A 20,631-nucleotide genomic window follows, 5' to 3' on the forward strand; every position below is an offset into this window, starting at 1 on the left:
AACCACTAATTCACTTGTATCGTTTCGTGCAGAATCGAATCGGTATTTTCTCTCTTTCTCGGTTTCTCTCCCAAATAGTGTTTCGGTTGAGAAAAGAAAGTTATACGTACTTGACGTATAATCTTGCGGGTTGTTGTGGAGTATATTTACGGGATTGATGAATAGTGTTTTACCGAATTTAGCGGTATGTCAGTTTTGCATATTGATGAAACTGAGCAACCGAAAATTCGTGTTTACGGGTTTTTGTCTTTTTCCCCGTGAATAGTGTTTTTGCAGAATTCCGCGGTTTACGGTATTTCTGGCAGAAGAAATAAACCGCTCTCTGGTTAGTCCTGGTGGATAACCGATAGAGGCATCAGACGTCTGATGCTCCGTTCCGAGTCGATTCCTTCCCTGGTGAGGCTCTACTCGCTCGGTCTGCATTCCAACTGTGATTTGGAAACAAGGTATAAATATGTTATATTAATCTATTTAATTGGTAAGTAGATTAAAGTTTTAGAAATCAATCATGGAGTAGATCTGTAAAAGGATTAAATTGGGTTTTGATGCCAAAGGAATACTGAAGGTGGACAGCCTTGGAAAGTTTCCTGACATACCCCGTTTAATCCTGAGCTTAAGTTGGCTGTAGAAATTTTTGTTCTACGGTCATTCCGCACCTTAAGCCTAAACGGGTTTTGGTTACAGCACCGCCGAAACCCCAACAACTTGTGCTACTGAACTCTCATTGTTCGGGATTATGTTTTTTTTTAGTTCTTGTGCATAATAAGCTGATTATCACCGTCTTTAATTTGTATTTGAGTTGTGCTTAAAAATTATTTTAAGTGTACAAATTAAAATATTAAGCGTTGAGAGAAAAATTTCTTTCAAAATACTTAGTTTGTCACTATTAACTGTCTCTCTTATTGACTTAATTATTAAGAAAGGAGTTGATAAAAAGAGTGAGAGAGAAATTTAAATGATTATAAACAAAGGCTAACAGACTAAGGATTCCACCAACTACTAAATATTATTTTCATTTAATAATTGCAACTCATTTATAAATTTTATCTTTAAGAAAATATTAACACCAGTCATCGATCAAACATATAAGAACCAAAAAATTATTCAAAAAAAATATTCGATCAAACATATAGAACCCTTGTTTTGAATAATTATTTGATTTTTATATTATATATTCGAGTTTGGCTAATATAATATTAGTGTCATTTTAACCTATATAACATCAACTCTAAAACCTATCAAATCAACTTCGAACGACTAATTCAAACCGTTCAAACCGATTTACATTATGAGTGATGCGTTTACATACAAATTTTTTATATTTTCGAGTTATTTTAGTATAAAAATCAAGCGACAAAAATATTGAAAAATTAATGTATTAAAATTAATTTAAAAACTCACACATTTGACCGCTTGACTTAATACTAAATAAATTCAAAAGGTTATAAATTTTGCATGTAAACGTACAACTAATGAAGTAGATCGGTTTTGATTCACCATTTAAAATCGATTTGATAGATTTTAGAGTTGGTGTTATATAGGATGAAATGACACTGATGTTATACTAGTCAAACTCTATATATTCAGCGGTTGGTGCTTATATTATTTTCATTTTATAATAAAATTTATAAATGAGTTCCAATTATTAAATGAATACGATATTTAGTAACCAGTGTAAGTTTGTAGCCTCCTTTCGTAAATATCTGAAAGCTGATTTTTCTCTCACTTCTTTTATTAGCTTTGATTATTAATTAAGTCAATATAAGTGAGAAAAAAGAAAAAGAAATATTTACAAATAAAATCTTCTCTCAACGTTCAATATTTTAATTTATACGTTTAAAATAGCACAACCTTTTTTTTATATGTAAAAGCAAATTAATCTGCTTGTTAATCTTTATTGTCCGGCCTTTCAGATAAATGGATTAAAACTTCCAAGGGTTGATATGTAAATGGCAACGACTATAAACGTGTCTTTTGCTATTTTAATATGTCAACGCCAACTTTTTTTTATTTTTTTTATTTTTTATTCTGGTCTTTAACAATAATATTTATCAAAGGTTTAAATAGCGTTTATCGTGTCATAGCGGAATAGCTAAAAAAATAGCGCTATGTCCATATAGTGCCGCTATAGCACGCTATATCGCCATAGCTTTTATGGTTCGAAAACGCTATAGCGGCTCTATAGTACCGCTGTAGTGTGCTATTTTAATATGTCAATGCCATTTTTTTTTTTTTTTGGTCTTTAACAACAATATTTATCAAAGGTTTAAATAGCGTTTATCGCGTCATAGCGGAACAGCTAAAAAAATAGCTCTATATCCATATAGCGCTGCTATAACGTGGAATAACGCGTTGTAGCGCCATAGCTTTTATGATCCGAAAACGCTATAGCGTGCTATTTAGAACCTTAATATTTATAATTTATATACAAGATTCGGCAATAATAAATTTAATTTTTGAATATATATTTTTAGTAATTTAAAACTCACATATTCAGATAACTGAAAAATGTTAAAGACAATTAACAAAATTTAGGCCAAAGGACCTAAATAAATACATTATTTGAAAAAACAATTCAGTATTTTGCTAAAACATATGATTTTTTTTCTCTAAAGCTATAACGCTCCCAAGTTGAAAACATATGAATTTAATTTGACTTCATTGACTTGTTTAAAATGTTCAGAAAAAAAAAATGTATATATATATAGAGTTAGGCTTGGGTGCTATGGATAGCATAGTGGTCTCCCGTGCTACGGCTCAATATATATATATAAAGTTGTCAAATCTTGTAAACGTGGAACATTACGTATTCAAAGCTCAACCTGCTTATCAATTCATAATTTAATATACAGTCCCACTTTCAGACGATGAATTTAAAATTTCGGAGGGCTAACATGTAAATGATAACCAAATTAAACCAATATATAATTGGGGGGAATTTCAGGTATTTCCCTCAAAAACTTCAAAATTACGTATTCCCCTCTCTAAACTTTGAAATTACATATTTTCTCTCTAAACTTCAAAAAACTCACAAATTTATCCATTTTATTGTTTTTTTTTATTAAAACTCATTCTCAATTTATATAATACCCATTTTACTATTTATTAAAAGCATAAAAAGTTCATCGGACTCAAATTTGAATATGAGGAGTTCCTCTAACATCCGATCTACGCACATTGCGCGTAGCTTCAATATATGTGAGTGTTGGCTTTAAGATTCGTGTTGATCTAGCATGCATGGATTTTAAAGCAATTTCGATCCGCGCACATTGCATTAAAATCTGTGCAAGTCGCTTCAAGATTTGTGCTAATCTAGCGTGCACATATCTTAAAGCAGTCCAGGCAGTAAAGGAACCCTTCATATTCAAATTTGAGTATGATGGGCATTTTGTGCTTTTAATAAAGGGTAAAATGGGTATTTTATAAATTAAGAATGGGTTTTAATATAAAAAATGGGTAAATTTATGAGTTTTTGAAGTTTAGAGGGAGGAATACATAATTTTCAACTTTGGAGGGGGAAATACATAATTTCAATTTTTGGAGGAGGGAATACGTAATTTTGAAGTTTTTGAGGGGTATACTTGAAATTCCCCCCATATAGTTTGAATCGTGTGATGACTCGTGACGAATTCACATCCTCTCTAATACTGTACAAGGAAATCTTTTACAATTAATAGATCTGGACCGTTCTTTTTAACTTGACACGAATTTCAAAGCCCAATAATACTGCACCTCTGCATTAGCTCGAATCTCAAACTATAAAGTGAGCCCATCCTCTGTAGTATTGGAGAGGAGTTGAATATGACGCCACTGAAGCAATAAGATTTACACCTTGTTTGGATGGAGAGTAGAGGGAGGGAGAGAATGGAAAGGAACAAAAACTTTCTGTTGAATTGTGTTTGGTTGATAAAATTATGTCAGAGGTGAAGGGTACAGGAGGTGAAAGGTTTAACCTTGTATCATGATAATTAATAAAATCGGTTTCCTTTCCAAATTGGGGTGTAACGGATGGAAATAAATTTTATTACAAATATTTTTAGAAAAAATAACACAAATGCTCAACCCTATATCTTACATATATAATTTTCATACAAGATTTTTTCCTCAAACCTACAACAGTCACCGTATTTCTCATTAACCTCCTAAATTTTAATAAACCAAACAAGAAATAAGACGGAAAGGAAAGTTAAATTTATTTTCTCTCATTAATCATCAAAACACAAAGAGGTTAAATATGTTAATCTTCCTTTCTATTCCATTTCATTCCCTTCTATTATTTACCTCCCATTCCTTCCTCTACTCTCCATCCAAACAAGGTGTTAATCTCAAACTATAAAGTGAATCCGACTGACGACGCCACTGAAGCCAGCAACGCAAAACAACTTGTGCCCTACAAGATTCGTGCGAACTGTACCTGGAATAAATGAACGGATGGATTTGGTATTCTAAACATTCCCCAGATCAAACGGTTTTCTGTTTTCTCCTCGAAACGGCCCCATCTCTGGTACATTGTAAACATTAATATCCCGTTCTCCGTATGTGGTCCCCAGATTTAGAAAATTAGAATCATTATTTTTTTTTCTCTAATTACCAAATCAAATATACCCTGAACCAGGTTCACGAGTATACTGACTAGTGAGTGTTCCACATCGAGTGCTCACAACAGTGAACCGGGTGTATCGGAGTGGTTCTTGGAGGTTATAAAAGATGGCCGCTACAGTGCTACACACTTCAATTTGTCACTTTCTCATTACCAATCACTCTTTCCTTCTCCCTCAAGAGTTCAAAGGAGAGTTCGATTCTTTTGTTTTCATTCGAATCGAGCTAAGTTTAGTGCAAACAAACGCAAATGGCGAGGAGTGATGAAGTTTTTTTCGCCAAGATGGCTGAGCAAGCCAAGCGCTACGATGGTCTGTACCTCTCTATTCGCGTCACATCTCAGTTTATCCTTTATCCTTCGCATATCAATCGTGTTGTATGGAATCCAGTTAACACTTACTGTTTTCGTTTTGGTATGAATCGGTATTAGTACTGACCCGATTTCTTGTTGAGTTTACATTTCTCGTCCCTTGAATTTCAAAGATTCAAGAATCAATATATTTGTTTCAGTATTCTTGATCTGTAAATAAAATAAGTATTGTATTGAATGATGATGATTTTGACGACCTTGACTCGTGTTAAAGAACAAAGCATATAGATAAATATATATACGGATAATAATTTTAGTTATATTCTTACTTTTGCACAAAAATCTAGTAAACCTTTCAAGATTTTTGGATTTCTTCAACATATATACATTCTGTACTTGTACTATTATACGCCCCTATATATTAATCAGTACTTATCTTATGGTGGGATTGTGGAAAGGCTTTCTGATGTGTTACATATTTTGCACTCTATTATCATATTAACCTTTTTATTTATTAATACTTTATTTCTTTAATGATCATCATGTTCATGTATAATTTAGTCAATTTAAATTCAGACAAGCTGTACAATCTATAGACCGGGTTACTAGTTCTTGATTCTGGACTTAGTTATAATCTGATCTAATAAGTATAATTTATTTGTTGTCAATATTAGATATGATCGAATCAATTAAGAGGGTGTGTGAGATTAATGCCGACCTCTCAGATGAGGAGAGAAACCTCCTATCGGCGGCATACAAGAACAAGGTGGGGTCCTGCCGTGCCAGCTGGCGCGTAATCACTGCAAATGAGCAGAACGAAGAGCAGAAGGGGGAGACTGAGCATCTCAGGCTGATAAAGAATTACCGTCAGAAGGTGGAATCAGAACAGGAAGAAATATGCAAGGATGCTATCAATGTTATTGATACCTACCTCATCCCTCAAGCTAGCAATGCCGAGTCAATTGTCTTCTATAAAAAAATGTAAGTTTTGCTTTTCGATTAACTGAAATAATTTACTTTGTGTACTTGTGGCTTTGTTTTAGATCCCGTCTTTTAGCTAGTTCTTGTTGCTCATTGGATCTACTTAAGATCCTATTGGGATTATTAAAATTTTATTTTATTACAGAGTCAACAGATTCAATACACTTCAGATATGAATGTTATTGAGTTCAAATTGACCAATTGAAAATTTGAAGAATTTGCCAAATTGGGGATTACTTGTGTTTGAGTTGATCTGCCATGCATAGTAATTTTTTAAAATAGATACTAGGTTAATAAGCTTGTAGTAACTAATTTTTATTATCATATATAGTAGTACATGGGCTTGACTGGTATGGTTTGATGAATAATTAATCTACTGGACAAAATGGCACGCTTTAACTAAAGGACACTATAAAATGTGGATAATTTAGTTTTGTCCTCATCTATGAGTTTATTTTTCCTAATTAACTTACAAGATTGCTTAAATTATATGTTCCTTTCCTTTCTGAGAATTTTTTTTTTATGGTTGACGGCAAAATGCCGGCAACAAATATATTGATAAAAAAGTTTAATTACAAGCGCTAATGAACTTACAATATGCTAACCTCTTCTATCTATACAATGAGGTTATTTGAGAATTATTTCAACTAGGTCAATTTTAACTTCAATATTTTATTCCTTCAAATGAAATGATTTCAGGAAGGGAGATTACTACCGCTATCTATCAGAGATTAAGGTTGGTGATGACAGGGTCAATATTGCTAATGAAGCCATGAAGGCCTATGTGGCATGTCCTTCTTTCTCATCTCTGTTTTTTTTTTCTTCCATTCATTATTTATGCCTTATTTTCTTTAAAAGAAGTTAATTAAATTTCTGTATTAAACAGGATGCCTCAGGCATAGCTACTGAAGAGCTTGCTGCTACTCACCCAATCCGCCTTGGCCTCGCACTCAACTACTCTGTCTTCTATTATGAGATCTACCACAATGCTGTGAAGTATGATGCCTTAATAATTTTATTATTTTCAATATAAAAAGTTTATGAAATTAACCTCATGTCTGTCTCTATTGGAAGAGTGTGAGGCTCTTCTGATAATTTTTTTAGTAAAGCTGCATATGGCCATGTATTGGGTTGTCTCCAATTTAAAAAGAAGGATTAACACATTTTTTTAAATTTCTGTATACTTACAGGGCATGTGAGATGGCAAAAACGGCATGCGAGAAGGCATTAGCTGAACTAGACTCCTTGAGTGACGAGACATACAAGGACAGCACTCTTATCATGCAGCTTCTCAGGGACAACATTACTCTCTGGCAAGCTGATCTTCCTCCTAACGAAGGTATTTTCCATATATCATCATTTTTTTTGTTTAAATCCCTTGAAAGATTTGGAACATCATGTTTGTATGGTGTACTTGGATGCCGGGTACTACTTACATGCCCGTTTTTATTGCTGTTACTAGAGTTGTATAGAATGATTTAATAATGTCTATTCCTTGGTTGTAATCTATTGAAGAAAAAATGAGCTTCTGTACTCACTGATATTTTTGTTTGTCAAAAATTAAAAAACTGTGCAGGTTATGTGGATCCTCTGCAATTTCAGTGAGGGACCTACTGAAATTAGGTGCCAATAACTTCCATATGTTTTTATTTGACATTTTGCTTTTATCTTCCTGGTTTAACCTTTTCTTTTTCTTGTTGCAGTTCGAGTTGAAAGTGTGACAAATTTGACCTGAAGAATTGGCTTCTTATAAAACTGATTAATAATCTTGTATGGCTTTAACCCATCTTAGATGGTTATCCTTTTCTCTGTTTTTTTTTCCTTTTTCTGTTTCATTAAAAGGTTGATTTGTGTGAAATTGTTAGTAAACAAATTTAGTGTCAGTGAAAAGTTGTCATTTTGGTGAAAATGCTGGTGCCTATTGTTCTTTTCTTCTTATATAAAGCTATTTTTAGAAAAAGCATTACCACCAGTTTCATTAAATGAAACTAAATTTTTACAAGCAGACTTGTGAGTATAGAAGCTACCAAAGAAAACCTAAAGAACTGGTACCACTAACCCTAAAATAATACGTCATCACCTACTTCCTGTGCACATAGCAGTACCATCACATAATCTTGAAAACAAAACATCTAGCAATTACAAAACATAACAAGGTTAGAATGCTTAAGTCTCCTGTGGATCGTCCAAACCAGCAACCTCTATTGACGTCTCTGTTCGTTCTTCTACCAATGCTCTACTTCATTTCTAATGTGTACATGGATACTATCCACTTTTTATTGGAAATAACATTCAAACAATGTTAAAAATTAGAAGATACAAAATATTTTTAAGGTTAAAAAACATAAAAATATTATAGGATTATATATATGAGGAGGGTTCAAATGCACCCAAATTTTTGTGCACCCAAATGCACCCTATCTTTTATCTCTGTTTTCAAAATCAAAACAGTCAATCTGATCCGTTAGATGTGATCTATATATTAAGATGTGCTTGGAGACCAAATTTTACATTTTTTGAAATTTTTTTACTATTTATTAAGCCACTTTGAAAATCGCTGATCCAATGGTCCAGAAAATGTAAAATCAGCGATTTTCAATGTGGCTTAATAAATAGTAAAAAAAATTCAAAAAATGTAAAATTTGGTCTCCAAGAACATCTTAATATATAGATCACATCTAACGGTTTGGATTGACTATTCGGACTTTGAAAATGAAGAAAAACGATTTGAAATATAGGGTGCATTTGGGTGCACAAAAATTTGGGTGCATTTGAACCCTCCTCTATATATATATAATGTGATTTTTATACAATTTTTCTGTTGTTGAAATACTTTTGCTAAATTGTAAAATGCAGCGAGAATTTTCTTTATGTTTGATCATGGGCTAGTAAGGAATACTCAGTTTTTCTGACAAAAAAGGACTATTCAGTTCACCAGTCCATATCTGTTGCCATAAAAATTAAACAAGTGATTTCACACCAAATGCTATAGTTATGTGGACTGCTTGATCAAATGCAAATGGCTCACACCGCACTTGGACTTTATAAAGAGGATCTTTTTTGTTCTTGGCAATCTGATTTTGATCATATGATTCACCTGCAAAGTATCTTATATCACTGCTATAATCTCAAAGTCAGCTTTTAAATCTCTGTTTATTCTCCCTCTCTGCTTTATTGATCTTGCTCTGGATTCGGCAGGATGTCAAAACCGGGAGAGAAAGTTATTTTGCATGAACTGATGAGTACATATTAAATTGGAATTACTTGTAACTAGTGGATGATCGCGCTTTGTGTGATATTAAAAAAAAAAACTGTGGCATTAAATTGAAAAGTCCAGTACAACCGAAACAAAACGTAACGGCTCACCAGTCGCGACAAATTGTAACGGCTGCACTTCAAAGAGCCGTGGATTAATATAACAGCTCAGTAAATAGTTTTTTTACGGTGCACCTCTGCATTTAAAATAGCTACTGTACAAAGTTTCCATTTACTGAGCTGCTTGCCGTCTTTTGAGAATCTCGAAAACCCTCTTGTCAGACAGCTATGTAAAAATAGTTGATATTATTTTTGAAGTGTTTCTTCGGACTCATAGGTATCACATTATATATAGGACTATTGTGTTCCTCCAATAAATTTTTTTATTAAGAATATGATACGCTTCAAATTTGCAAAAATCAATGTGGGTTCCAGTATCTTATGTCACAATTTACATGGAAATAAATCTGCTGTTATTCCGATCACAGCCGTTGATCTTTGTCAAGATTCGGACATGAAAAACTTATTGTTTCCTTGAGATTTGCGTATGAAAAAATTTGAACGGTTAAGATCTGAATAACAGGTTCCTGTTATTCCTTTAGAATAACAGGTTCCTGTTATTCCTTTATAATAACAGCAGATTTATTTCCCAGTTTACATAGGTGCATGTGTATTACAAAATAATTTTTACACTCATCAGTTCATGCAGAAACTTTGTACAGTAAAAGACATGTTCTAATTATTCGTTGATAGAACAACGTTTATTAATGCCAAGAACTTGAAATGGGGGCCCAAGCACATAAAAGTCTATTTCAAGTATTTTGGAGGTAAACCAATAAAAAAAAATTGAGGTGTACCAATAAAAAAAATATATATATAAAAATATTTTATAATATAATACTCTATTAACAGACCACATGACAGCTTTCCATTACTTGCCATTTCTAGTCTTGTTGAAATCCAAAATTTTACAACACTGCAGATTCTTTTATTCCTCGACCCGGTGGAATAAAATGGTTTATCAATGTCAAAAGCATATGACAGCAGCTGAAAGGCGCTAAAAGAAATAAAACTTTGAAGTGTTAAAGTTAAATTCAACAATTAGCATTACATATAGCTTCAAATTTGCAAAAATCTATTAAGTATATATACTGGTAGCCTGGTAGGCACCATAATAAAAAAAAAAAGTTGATTCGTTTCTCAAACTCCATGAGAAACGAATCAACTTAAAAAGCCTTTCTTTTCATGGGCTCGCAAAAAGTCTACTGTTTTATTTTTTAGTTACTATATAGAACTTCTTTAAAGCGAGGTGAGGTGACGTTTTCATAAATCTTTTGTTTAATTTGTTTTATTGTTTTTGTATATACAAGCTATTATAGATATACACATCCTATGTATTCATTGAAATTCATATTTCAATGCAATCTCCACGTATATTTGAATTTAAATCTTTACACCGTGCTTGTTTAGAGAGGAAATTAAAGGAGAGAGGAGGCAGCGTAAAAAAGTTTATCTTCTCTACATTCAAATTTGAGAATTATAAAATTTAAATAATTTTTATATAACTCTATTCTTAATTTTTTATTATATTTTTTTCTCAAAATTTAATATTTATGAACAAGTAAATGGAGATTGAACAAGCTCAATCTGTATTCCTCTTTCCTTTTGTGCCCTCTTTTGAAGCACACAATTAGGGCATATTCGACTGTTCATATTTCCAATCGAATTTGTGGAATTTGGTAATTTTTTTCCAATCATGTGTTCATCCAACATTTTTTTTCATTTGGATTAGGAACAAATTTTCTTCTAAATCCCAACTCCTCTCTTACAATGGTGGGAAAAAAATATATATTTGATCAGACTTTTCTTTTTTATTTCTTACCATTGAAACTCTCATTCTTCCTTGTAATCAATGTCAAAGCGGCAACATTTTTAGTATCGATTCTCCTTGTTTTAACAACTTTTTATTATTAATCTTATTTTTTATTTGTTACTCTCTAGTCAATATATATAAAAATAAATATGAGAGAGACAAAAAAAAGAGTTTTTCAAAAAATTAAGCAAATGAAAATCTTGTATTTATCACCGAAATTATCTATCTGTTAATTAAAGTTTAATTCTTTTTTTCGGTGATTGAGTAACAAACTTACAAGCAAAAAGCTCGTTATGAAACAGGAATAATAATTGATAAGTATTGTTATGTTATTGTTTAATTAATTTATTTAATTACATTAATAATTATGTATTGATATTGAGTATTTTAGAAGAAGAAAAAAGAGAGTAGAATTAGGGTGTTCTTAAGTGCATCAAATTTTTTTGTGAACTCAACTCTAAAATCTATCGAATTGACTTCAAACAACGAATCCAAACTATTGAAATCCTTCTACCTTATGAGTGATGCATCTACATACAAAAATTTTAAAAATTTAAATTAATTTTGTATAGCGTCAAGTGGTCAAAAAGCGTCCAAAAAAAGAATGTGTTAAAATTAATTTATAAACCTTCTAATTTTGACCACTTGACTTTATACTAAATTAATTCAAAACTTTAAAATGTTCACATGTAAACACATCACTCTTATTCACTCATAAGATAGAAGGATTTCAACGGTTTGGATTCATCATTTAAAACCATTTCGATAGGTTTTAGAGTTGAATTTACCAAGAGGCTTGATGAACTTAAGAACACCCTAGTTCTACTTGGAAAAAAATAGAATTCTAAGGGTTGATATGTAAATGGCAACGAGTATAAACGTGTCTTTTGTTTTTCTTTTTTTAAATATGTGAATGCTTGTTTTTTTTTATTGTGGTCTTTAACAACAATATTTATAATTTATATACAAGATTTGACAATAATAAATTTAATTTTTTAATATATATTTTTAGTAATTTGAAACAATTTACTAAATATAGAAACAAGGATGCCAAAGATCTAAATAAATACATCCATTGAATTTTTTTTTCAGTATTTTGCTAAAACATATGATTTTTTTTTAAAGCTGTAACGCTTCCAAGATATATATATATATATATATAGAGTACGGCTAACGCGCTTCCTCTAGCATATGGGCCGAAATGCTTCCGGTGGAAATTTGAAATTTCAAAATCCAAAAAGTCGATCTAAACTGTTCATCTCCTTCTCGATATTAATATCTACTTGGAGACCAAATTTTACATTTTTCTGAATTTTTTTACTATTTATTAAGCCACTTTGAAAATCGCTGATCCAACGGTAGCTTCTGATTTTTACTGTTTGGCAAGCCACCGTTGGATCAGCGATTTTCAAAGTGGCTTAATAAATAGTAAAAAATTTCAGAAAAATGTAAAATTTGGTCTCCAAGCAGATATTAATATGGAGAAGGAGATGAACGGTTCAGATCGACTTTTTGGATTTTGAAATTTCAAATTTCCACCGGAAGCATTTCGGCCCATATGCTAGAGGAAGCGCGTTAGCCGTACTCTATATATATATATATAAAGTTGTCAAATATTGTAAACGAGGAACATTATAGGCTATTAGGCCTAAAAAAGAAAGAAATTCAAAACCCAACCTGCTTATCAATTCATAATTTCATATAGTCCTGCTTTTAGACGATGAATTTAAAATTTTCGGAGGGCTAACATGTAAATGATAACCAAATTAAACCAATATATAATTTGAATCGCGTGATGACTGATGACGCCACAGAAACCAGAAACGCAAAACAGCTTGTGCACTATAAGATTCGTGCGAACTGTACCTGGAATAAATGAACGGATGGATTTGGTGTTCTAAACCTTCCCCGGATCAAACGGTTTTCTGTTTTCTCCTTGAAACGGCCCCATGTCTGGTACGAATTCGTATCCTCTGAGATATCTCAAACTTTGCGTGACTTTATAGAAAATCTCAACCGTTTAAATACGTTCTGCACGAATCTCAAAGCACACATAATACTGACCCCCTACATCACCCCCTAATAGGCACCGGACACGTCGGTCACGCAAAAGTTGAGATATCTCAGAGGATACGCACTCTGTCTGGTACATTGTAAACTTAATATCCCGTTCTCCGTAGGTCCGATGCCCATCGGACCTAGTTTGGTTCTATGGGTGTAATGACCATCATATTGCATCAAGATTCGTGTGATCCAAATTAAAATCCATGCGACTGTATAAATTTCCTCGGGCACAAATCTTAATGCCAATCGTACGGTGTTAGAACTAATTGGACCGACTCTTATCTCGTATCTCGTTCTTTCCGTAATGTGGTCCCCAGATTTAGAAAATTAAAAATCATTATTATTTTTTTTAAGATCTCTAATTACCAAATCAAATATACCCTGAACCAGGTTCACGAGTATACTGACTAGCGAGGGTTCCACATCGGATGCTCACAACAGTGAACCAGGTGTATCGAAGGGGTGCTTGGAGGTTATAAAAGATGGCCGCTACACACTTCAATTTGTCACTTTCTCATTTCCAATCTCTCTTTCCTTCTCCCTCAAAAGTTCAAAGGAGAGTTCGATTCTTTTGTTTTCATTCGAATCGAGCTAAGTTTAGCGCAAAGAAACGCAAATGGCGAGGAGTGATGAAGTTTTTTTAGCCAAGATGGCTGAGCAAGCCGAGCGCTACGATGGTCTGTACTCTGGACCTCTCTATTCGCGTCACATCTTAGTTTATCGTTTATCCTTCGCATATCAATCGTGTTGTATGGAATCCGGTTAACACTTACTGTTTTCGTTTTGGTTTGAATCGGTATTAGTACTGACCTGATTTCTTGTTGAGTTTACATTTCTCGTCCCTTGAATTTCAAAGATTCAACAATCAATATATTTGTTTCAGTATTCTTGATCTGTAAATAAAATAAGTATTGTATTGAATGATGATGATTTTGACGACCTTGACTTGTGTTAAAGAACAAAGCATATAGATAAATATATATACGGATAATCATCTTAGTTATATTCTTACTATTGCACAAAAATCTAGAAAACCTTTCAAGATTTTTGGATTTCTTCAACATATATACGTTCTGTACTTCTACTATCTTATGGTGGGAATGTGGTAAGGCTTTCTGATGTGTTACATACTTTGCACTCTATTATCATATTAACCTTTTTATTTATTAATACTTTATTTCTTTAATGATCATCATGTTTGTGTATAATTTAGTCAATTTAAATTCAGACAAGCTGTACAATCTATAGACCGGGTAGTTCTTGATTCTGGACTTAGTTATAATCTGATCTAATAGTATAATTTATTTGTTGTCAATATTAGATATGATCGAATCAATTAAGAGGGTGTGTGAGATTAATGCTGACCTCTCAGTTGAGGAGAGAAACCTCCTATCGGCGGCTTACAAGAACAAGGTGGGGTCCCGCCGTGCCAGCTGGCGCATAATCACTGCAAATGAGCAGAACGAAGAGCAGAAGGGGGAGACTGAGCATCTCAGGCTGATAAAGAATTACCGTCAGAAGGTGGAATCAGAACAGGAAGAAATATGCAAGGATGCTATCAATGTTATTGATACCTACCTCATCCCTCAAGCTAGCAATGCCGAGTCAATTGTCTTCTATAAAAAAATGTAAGTTTTGCTTTTCGATTAACTGAAATAATTTACTTTGTGTACTTGTGGCTTTGTTTTAGATCCTGTCTTTTAGCTAGTTCTTGTTGCTCATTGGATCTACTTAAGATCCTATTGGGATTATTAAAATTTTATTTTATTACAGAGTCAACAGATTCAATACACTTCAGATATGAATGTTTGTGGATAATCCTGAGCTGCCAGATAGGCTTTTTTCTGCGGGCGCATATTATTACAATTATGTTGTAACTGCCTAAAAATTGAGTTCAAATTGACCAATTGAAAATTTGAAGAATTTGCCAAATTGGGGATTACTTGTGTTTGAGTTGATCTGCCATGCATAGTAATTTTTTTAAATAGATACTAGGATAATAAGATTGTAGTAACTAATTTTTGTTATCATATATAGTAGTACATGGCCTTGACTGGTATGGTTTGATGAATAATCTTCTGGATAAAAGGGCACACTTTAACTAAATGACACTATAAAATGTGGACAATTTAGTTGTGTCCTCATCTATGAGTTTATTTTTCCTAATTATCTTACAAGATCGCTTAAATTTTATGTTCCTTTCCTTTTTGAGAATTTATTTCTTTTCTTTTAATTTTTTATGGTTGACGGCAAAATGCCGGCAACAAATATATTGATAAAAAAGTTTAATGACAAGCCTTAATAAACTTACAATATGCTAACCTCTTCTATCTATACAATGAGGTAATTTGAGAATTATTTCAACTCGGTCAATTTTAACTTCAATATTTTATTCCTTCAAATGAAATGATTTCAGGAAGGGAGATTACTACCGCTATCTGTCAGAGATTAAGGTCGGTGATGACAGGGTCAATATTGCTAATGAAGCCATGAAGGCCTATGTGGCATGTCCTTCTTTCTCATCTCTTTTTTTTTTTCTTCCATTAATTATTTATGCCTTATTTTCTTTAAAAGAAGTTAATTAAAATTTCAGTATTAAACAGGATGCCTCGGGCATAGCTACTGAAGAGCTTGCTGTTACTCACCCAATCCGTCTTGGCCTCGCACTCAACTACTCTGTCTTCTATTATGAGATCTACCACAATGCTGTGAAGTATGATGCCTTAATAACTTTATTATTTTCAATATTTTAACAAAACAAGTTTATGAAATTAACCTCATGTCTGACTCTATAGGAAGAATGTGAGGCTATTCTGATAATTTTTTTAGTAAAGCTGGATATGGCCATGTATTGGGTTGTCTCCAATTTAAAAAGAAGAATTAACACATTTTTGAAAATTTCTGTATACTTACAGGGCATGTGAGGTGGCAAAAACAGCATTTGAGAAAGCAGTACCTGAGCTAGACACCTTGAGTGAGGAGACATACAAGGATAGCACTCTTATCATGCAGCTTCTCAGGGACAACATTACTCTCTGGCAAACTGATCTTCCTCCTGACGAAGGTATTTTCCATATATCATGATTTTTTTTTGTTTAAATCCCTTGGTAGATTTGGAATATCATGTTTGTATGGTGTACTTGGATGCGGGTACCAGTTACATGCCCTTTTTTATTTCTGTTACTAGAGTTGTATAGAATGATTTAATAATGTCTGTTCCTTGGTTGTAATCTATTGAAGAAAAAATGAGCTTCTGTAGTCGCTGATATTTTTGCTTGTCAAAAATTAAAAAACTGTGCAGGTTATGTGGATCCTCTGTAATTTCAGTGAGGGACCTACTGAAATTAGGTGCCAATAACTTCCATATGTTTTTATTTGACATTTTGCTTTTATCTTCCTGGTTTAACCTTTTCTTTTTCTTGTTGCAGTTCGAGTTGAAAGCGTGGCAAATTTGACCTGAAGAATTAGCTTCTTATAAAACTGAACAATAATCTTGTATGGCTTTAACCCATCTAGATAGTTATCCTTTTCTCTTTTTCTTTTTCCTTTTTCCTGTTTCATTGAAAAGGTTGATTTGGGTGAAATTGTTAGTAAACAAATTTAGTGTTAGTGAACGGTTGTCATTTTGGTGAAAATGCTGGAGCCTATTGTTCTTTTCTTCTTATATAAAGCTATTCTTAGAAAATGCATTACCACCAGTTTCATTAAATGAAACTAAATTTTTACAAGTAAACTTATAAGGAGGAAGCTACCAAAGAAAACCTAATGAACTGGTACCGCTAACCCTAAAATAATAACTCATCACCTACTTCCTGTGCACATAGCAGTACCATCACATAATCTTGAAAACAAAACATCTAGCATTTACAAAACATATGAGATATTATTTATAAAAACATAACAAGGTTAGAATGCTTAAGTCTCCGGTGGATCGTTCTTCTACCAATGCTCTACTTTATTTCTAATGTCTGCATGGATGCTATCTTTCACTTTTTATTGGAAATAATATTCATAGTATTAAAAATTAAAAAATACAAAAAAATTTAAGGTTAAAAAACATAAAAATATTGTAGGATTATATATACACACATTATTGCTAATGTGATATTTATACAATTTTTTTTAGCACACAAAGAAAAATAAATTATGTTGTTGACATAAGGAATACCAAGTTTTTCTGACAAAAAGGACTATTCAGTTCAACAGTCCATATATGTTGCCATAAAAATTAAACAAGTGATTTCACACCAAATGCTATAGTTATGTGGACTGCGCTTGATCAAAAGCAAACGGCTCACACCGCACTTGGACTTTATAAAGAGGATATTTTTTTTTAGGCCATCTGATTTTGATCATATGATTCACCTGCGAAGTATCTTATATCACCGCTATAATCTCTATGGAAACAAAGTGTGAAGTCGTCGGTTGACCGTCAAAGTCAGCTTTTAAATCTCTGTTTATTCTCCCTCTCTGCTTTATTCTTGCTCTGGATTCGGCAGGATGTCAAAATTGGGGGAGAAAGTTATTTTGCATGAACTGATGAGTACATATTAAATTGGAATTACTTCTAACAAGTGGATGATCGCGCTCTGTGCGATATTAAAAAAAAAAACTTTGGCATTAAATTGAAAAGTCCAGCACAACTGAAACAAAATGTAATGGCCCACCAGCCACAACAAATTGTAACGGCCGCACTTTAAATGGATTAATATAACGTCTCAGTAAATAGTTTTTTTGCGGTGCACCTCTGCATGGAAAATAGCTCCTGTACAGAGTTTCCATTTACTGAGCTGCTTGCCGTCTTTTGAAAACTTGAAAACCCTCTTGTACAGCTATGTAAAAGATAGTTGATATTACTTTGTTAAGTGCAAAAATTATATTGTAATACACATGCAGCTATATAAAGTTATAAACTGTGACATAAGATACTGGAACCCACCTTCTCCTTCCTAAATTGTGTCCTCGATCTCAATTTATTAAAACTAATCTTATAATATAAGATCCTAAATTGTGTCCTCTCCATCCCCCTTTCACATCCCTGCTGCCACGTATAGCCAGTTTCCATTTTAGTTTGTTGAAACTTCCTTGAATGAACAACGCCTTCTCCCTGAATTAGAACTTCAATTACAGTATGAAATTTGTTAAAATTCTCCTAAAAAGTAGGAAACTATATGCCCAAATATACTCTTCACTTGTTTTCAACCAAGGCAATGATGATTCCATTAACATAATTAGCATCTTAACATTGGCAGCAAATAAGCAATATTATATATAGGACTTCCTGTCAAGATTAAATCCATAACAAGCATAGTATTATAGTAACTTTGCATAATCCCAGTTAAGTTCATTACAACACTTTCCACGAGCAAATAACACACCTCTTAGGCGGCTGAAGAGGGACTCATCATTGCCTCATACCATGAAGACATGCCTCTAAAGACAGCAAGCAACTCACTAATGGCTCATGAGCCGCTTTAATAATCATCGTGTTACATTTAGACTTTTTATGAAAATGATGTCACGGATTCATTTTTTTCTCTTTATATGTTGTAGTTAAAAAATCGGAAATCGTTCGGTTGACTGTCAAATCGCCTATTTAAATATACTGTTGCTCTGAATTCAGCAAGATGTCAAAATTGGGGGAGTGTTATTTCTGCATGAACTATTTAGTATATCTTAAATTAGAATTATTTTTAAAATAGTGGATTATGTCACGATATTAATTTTTTAAAGCATAAATGGTGTCATATTAACTTGGTTTTGCATAATGTTTGTAGTTTGTTAGGATCAGACATGATAATTGTTATAGAAAATTTATGCTAGTTATGTGTAGGACACGAAATATTCAAAAGAAAATAAACAATTCACAGCAGTTAGTTTAAATGAGAAGGAATTGCTTAAATTTTCTATAACACTTAAGTTCAAACAATGACTACCCCATCATTTTGCATGTTTCTTCGAACTTTTATGCTAATATTGTTAAATTCTTTGTAAAAAGTATGAATGGATGGCTGAGATCGACACACGTTGCGATCAAATGATGGCAAATCCTGACTGTTTGGCACTGTTTAAAGGACAGTGAGGTCGTGGAAAGAATGCTTTGGATTTAAAATCGACGGTAAATAGGCTCAGATCAACACCATTCATTCTATTGTAGAAAGATCGGTTCAGTGTGTGTAGAGAGAGAGAGAGTTTTAGCGAATTGTAATGGTGCGAAGATAAATTTGGAGTCACAGATTTGCAGATCTGTTTCAAGATAAATTAATATTTTTAGCATCATATGAACTTTGAAGCGTGTTTAACCTAATTGAAACAAGAAAAATCGAAGGTTTAAATAGTGTTTATCGCGTTATAGTGGAACGACTAAAAAAAGGACCGCGCTATTTAGAATCTTGAGAAATATACATGACATCAACTAAAAGAGTAGGCTAATTTCCCCCAGCAAACCCCAGAGAAGTGTGGATACAAAACAAACATAAGCTATAGCACATGAGATCGATATTGTCATATGCCTTACCGAGGTGGCTATATACATTCCAACATTGTAACTTACATGTATACATCTTTACCAAATCAATGCTATATATATTACCGAGCGCTGCTAGTCACCGTCGTTAATAGGTTGCTTTTGTGTTTCGATACCAGGTGGAGGCGAAATGACTATTGTGTTCCTCCAATAATTTGGCATTGGTGATCTGATGACAGGCTGGCCTCTTAAAAACCTTTGCTCAGATATACCTGATATTTGACAACACATGTACCAATGCTTTAACCAATAAAAAAAGAAAAGAACAAGAAATAATAGAAGTCAAACCAAAACAAATAGGATTATGGAATTAACGCCTCTAGCGTTCGGCGTCTGTTTTAATCCAGGATACTGTCGCATTATTTTCTCATGGAACAGAGGAAATTAGAATTTTACTTTTTGCCTGAGTTCAGATTGAAAGAAACTGCAACTTAAGGTAAGTTTAATTCATATTAAAAATGAAAAAAATTGCACACCTTCCTCGGCGAACCCGGAACATTGAACTATGATTGCGGTCACCAATACCGCAACACAAAATGTAGAACGTTTCATCAGTATACCACTTTTTATCACTGTTGTGTACTCTCTCTTTCAAAAAAAATAATAATAACCACAAGGAATTTTTTAGCTGAATTTTGAACCCGCATTTCTCACTTAAAAAAAATGTCATCCTTAGCCATTAAATACAGGGTAAAAGCACTCTGTTTGGTACAATCTAACTAGTGATAAAAAGGTAGAGCTAACTTAGACTTTTAATAAAGAGAGAGGTAATGGATTTTCACCGGACAACGATATAAATTAACTTGGAGCATAGACTATCCCTTGTGGTTATTTTAAAGTTGGAAAACTCGAGTCCGTCTATATCTATTTTTTTTAAGTTTATAGATAACAGTGTGAATAAACTATTCTGCTCTGTTACAATTATCTTTTTTTGAAATACCATGACAGAAGCTGTCAGGTGTTGCTGTTACAATTATCTTATCGGATACGATACAGATACGATGATACAATACCTTTTGAAAT

General features: G+C 32.9%; 2 protein-coding genes and 1 long non-coding RNA gene across 3 annotated transcripts; 2 read left to right on the forward strand and 1 right to left on the reverse strand.

Moving 5' to 3' along the window:
• Positions 1-4,776: 4,776 nt before the first annotated feature.
• On the forward strand, positions 4,777-16,547 carry LOC144572481 (14-3-3 family protein artA-like). The gene is made up of 7 exons (XM_078322072.1): positions 4,777-4,910; positions 5,584-5,890; positions 6,590-6,677; positions 6,777-6,886; positions 7,081-7,229; positions 7,467-7,513; positions 16,511-16,547. The coding sequence occupies exons 1-6, from the start codon at positions 4,850-4,852 to the stop codon at positions 7,493-7,495; spliced, it is 744 nt and encodes a 247-aa protein (XP_078178198.1). The 5' UTR covers positions 4,777-4,849; the 3' UTR covers positions 7,496-7,513; positions 16,511-16,547.
• On the forward strand, positions 13,628-16,542 carry LOC144572760 (14-3-3 family protein artA-like). Its single transcript, XM_078322434.1, has 6 exons — positions 13,628-13,759; positions 14,404-14,710; positions 15,499-15,586; positions 15,686-15,795; positions 15,998-16,146; positions 16,511-16,542. Exons 1-6 carry the CDS (start codon positions 13,699-13,701, stop codon positions 16,540-16,542), a joined length of 747 nt encoding a protein of 248 aa, XP_078178560.1. The 5' UTR covers positions 13,628-13,698.
• Positions 16,548-19,519: 2,972 nt separating the features above from the next.
• Positions 19,520-20,199, reverse strand: LOC144572843 (uncharacterized). The gene is made up of 2 exons (XR_013517815.1): positions 20,085-20,199; positions 19,520-19,820 (listed from the first exon to the last, which is right to left on the reverse strand). It is a non-coding gene; the product is annotated as an uncharacterized LOC144572843 (long non-coding RNA).
• Between the last annotated feature and the right edge of the window lie 432 nt (positions 20,200-20,631).

Source organism: Carex rostrata, chromosome 20, assembly GCF_964058835.1.
Source record: "Carex rostrata chromosome 20, lpCarRost1.2, whole genome shotgun sequence".
NCBI classification, from domain to species: domain Eukaryota; kingdom Viridiplantae; phylum Streptophyta; class Magnoliopsida; order Poales; family Cyperaceae; genus Carex; species Carex rostrata.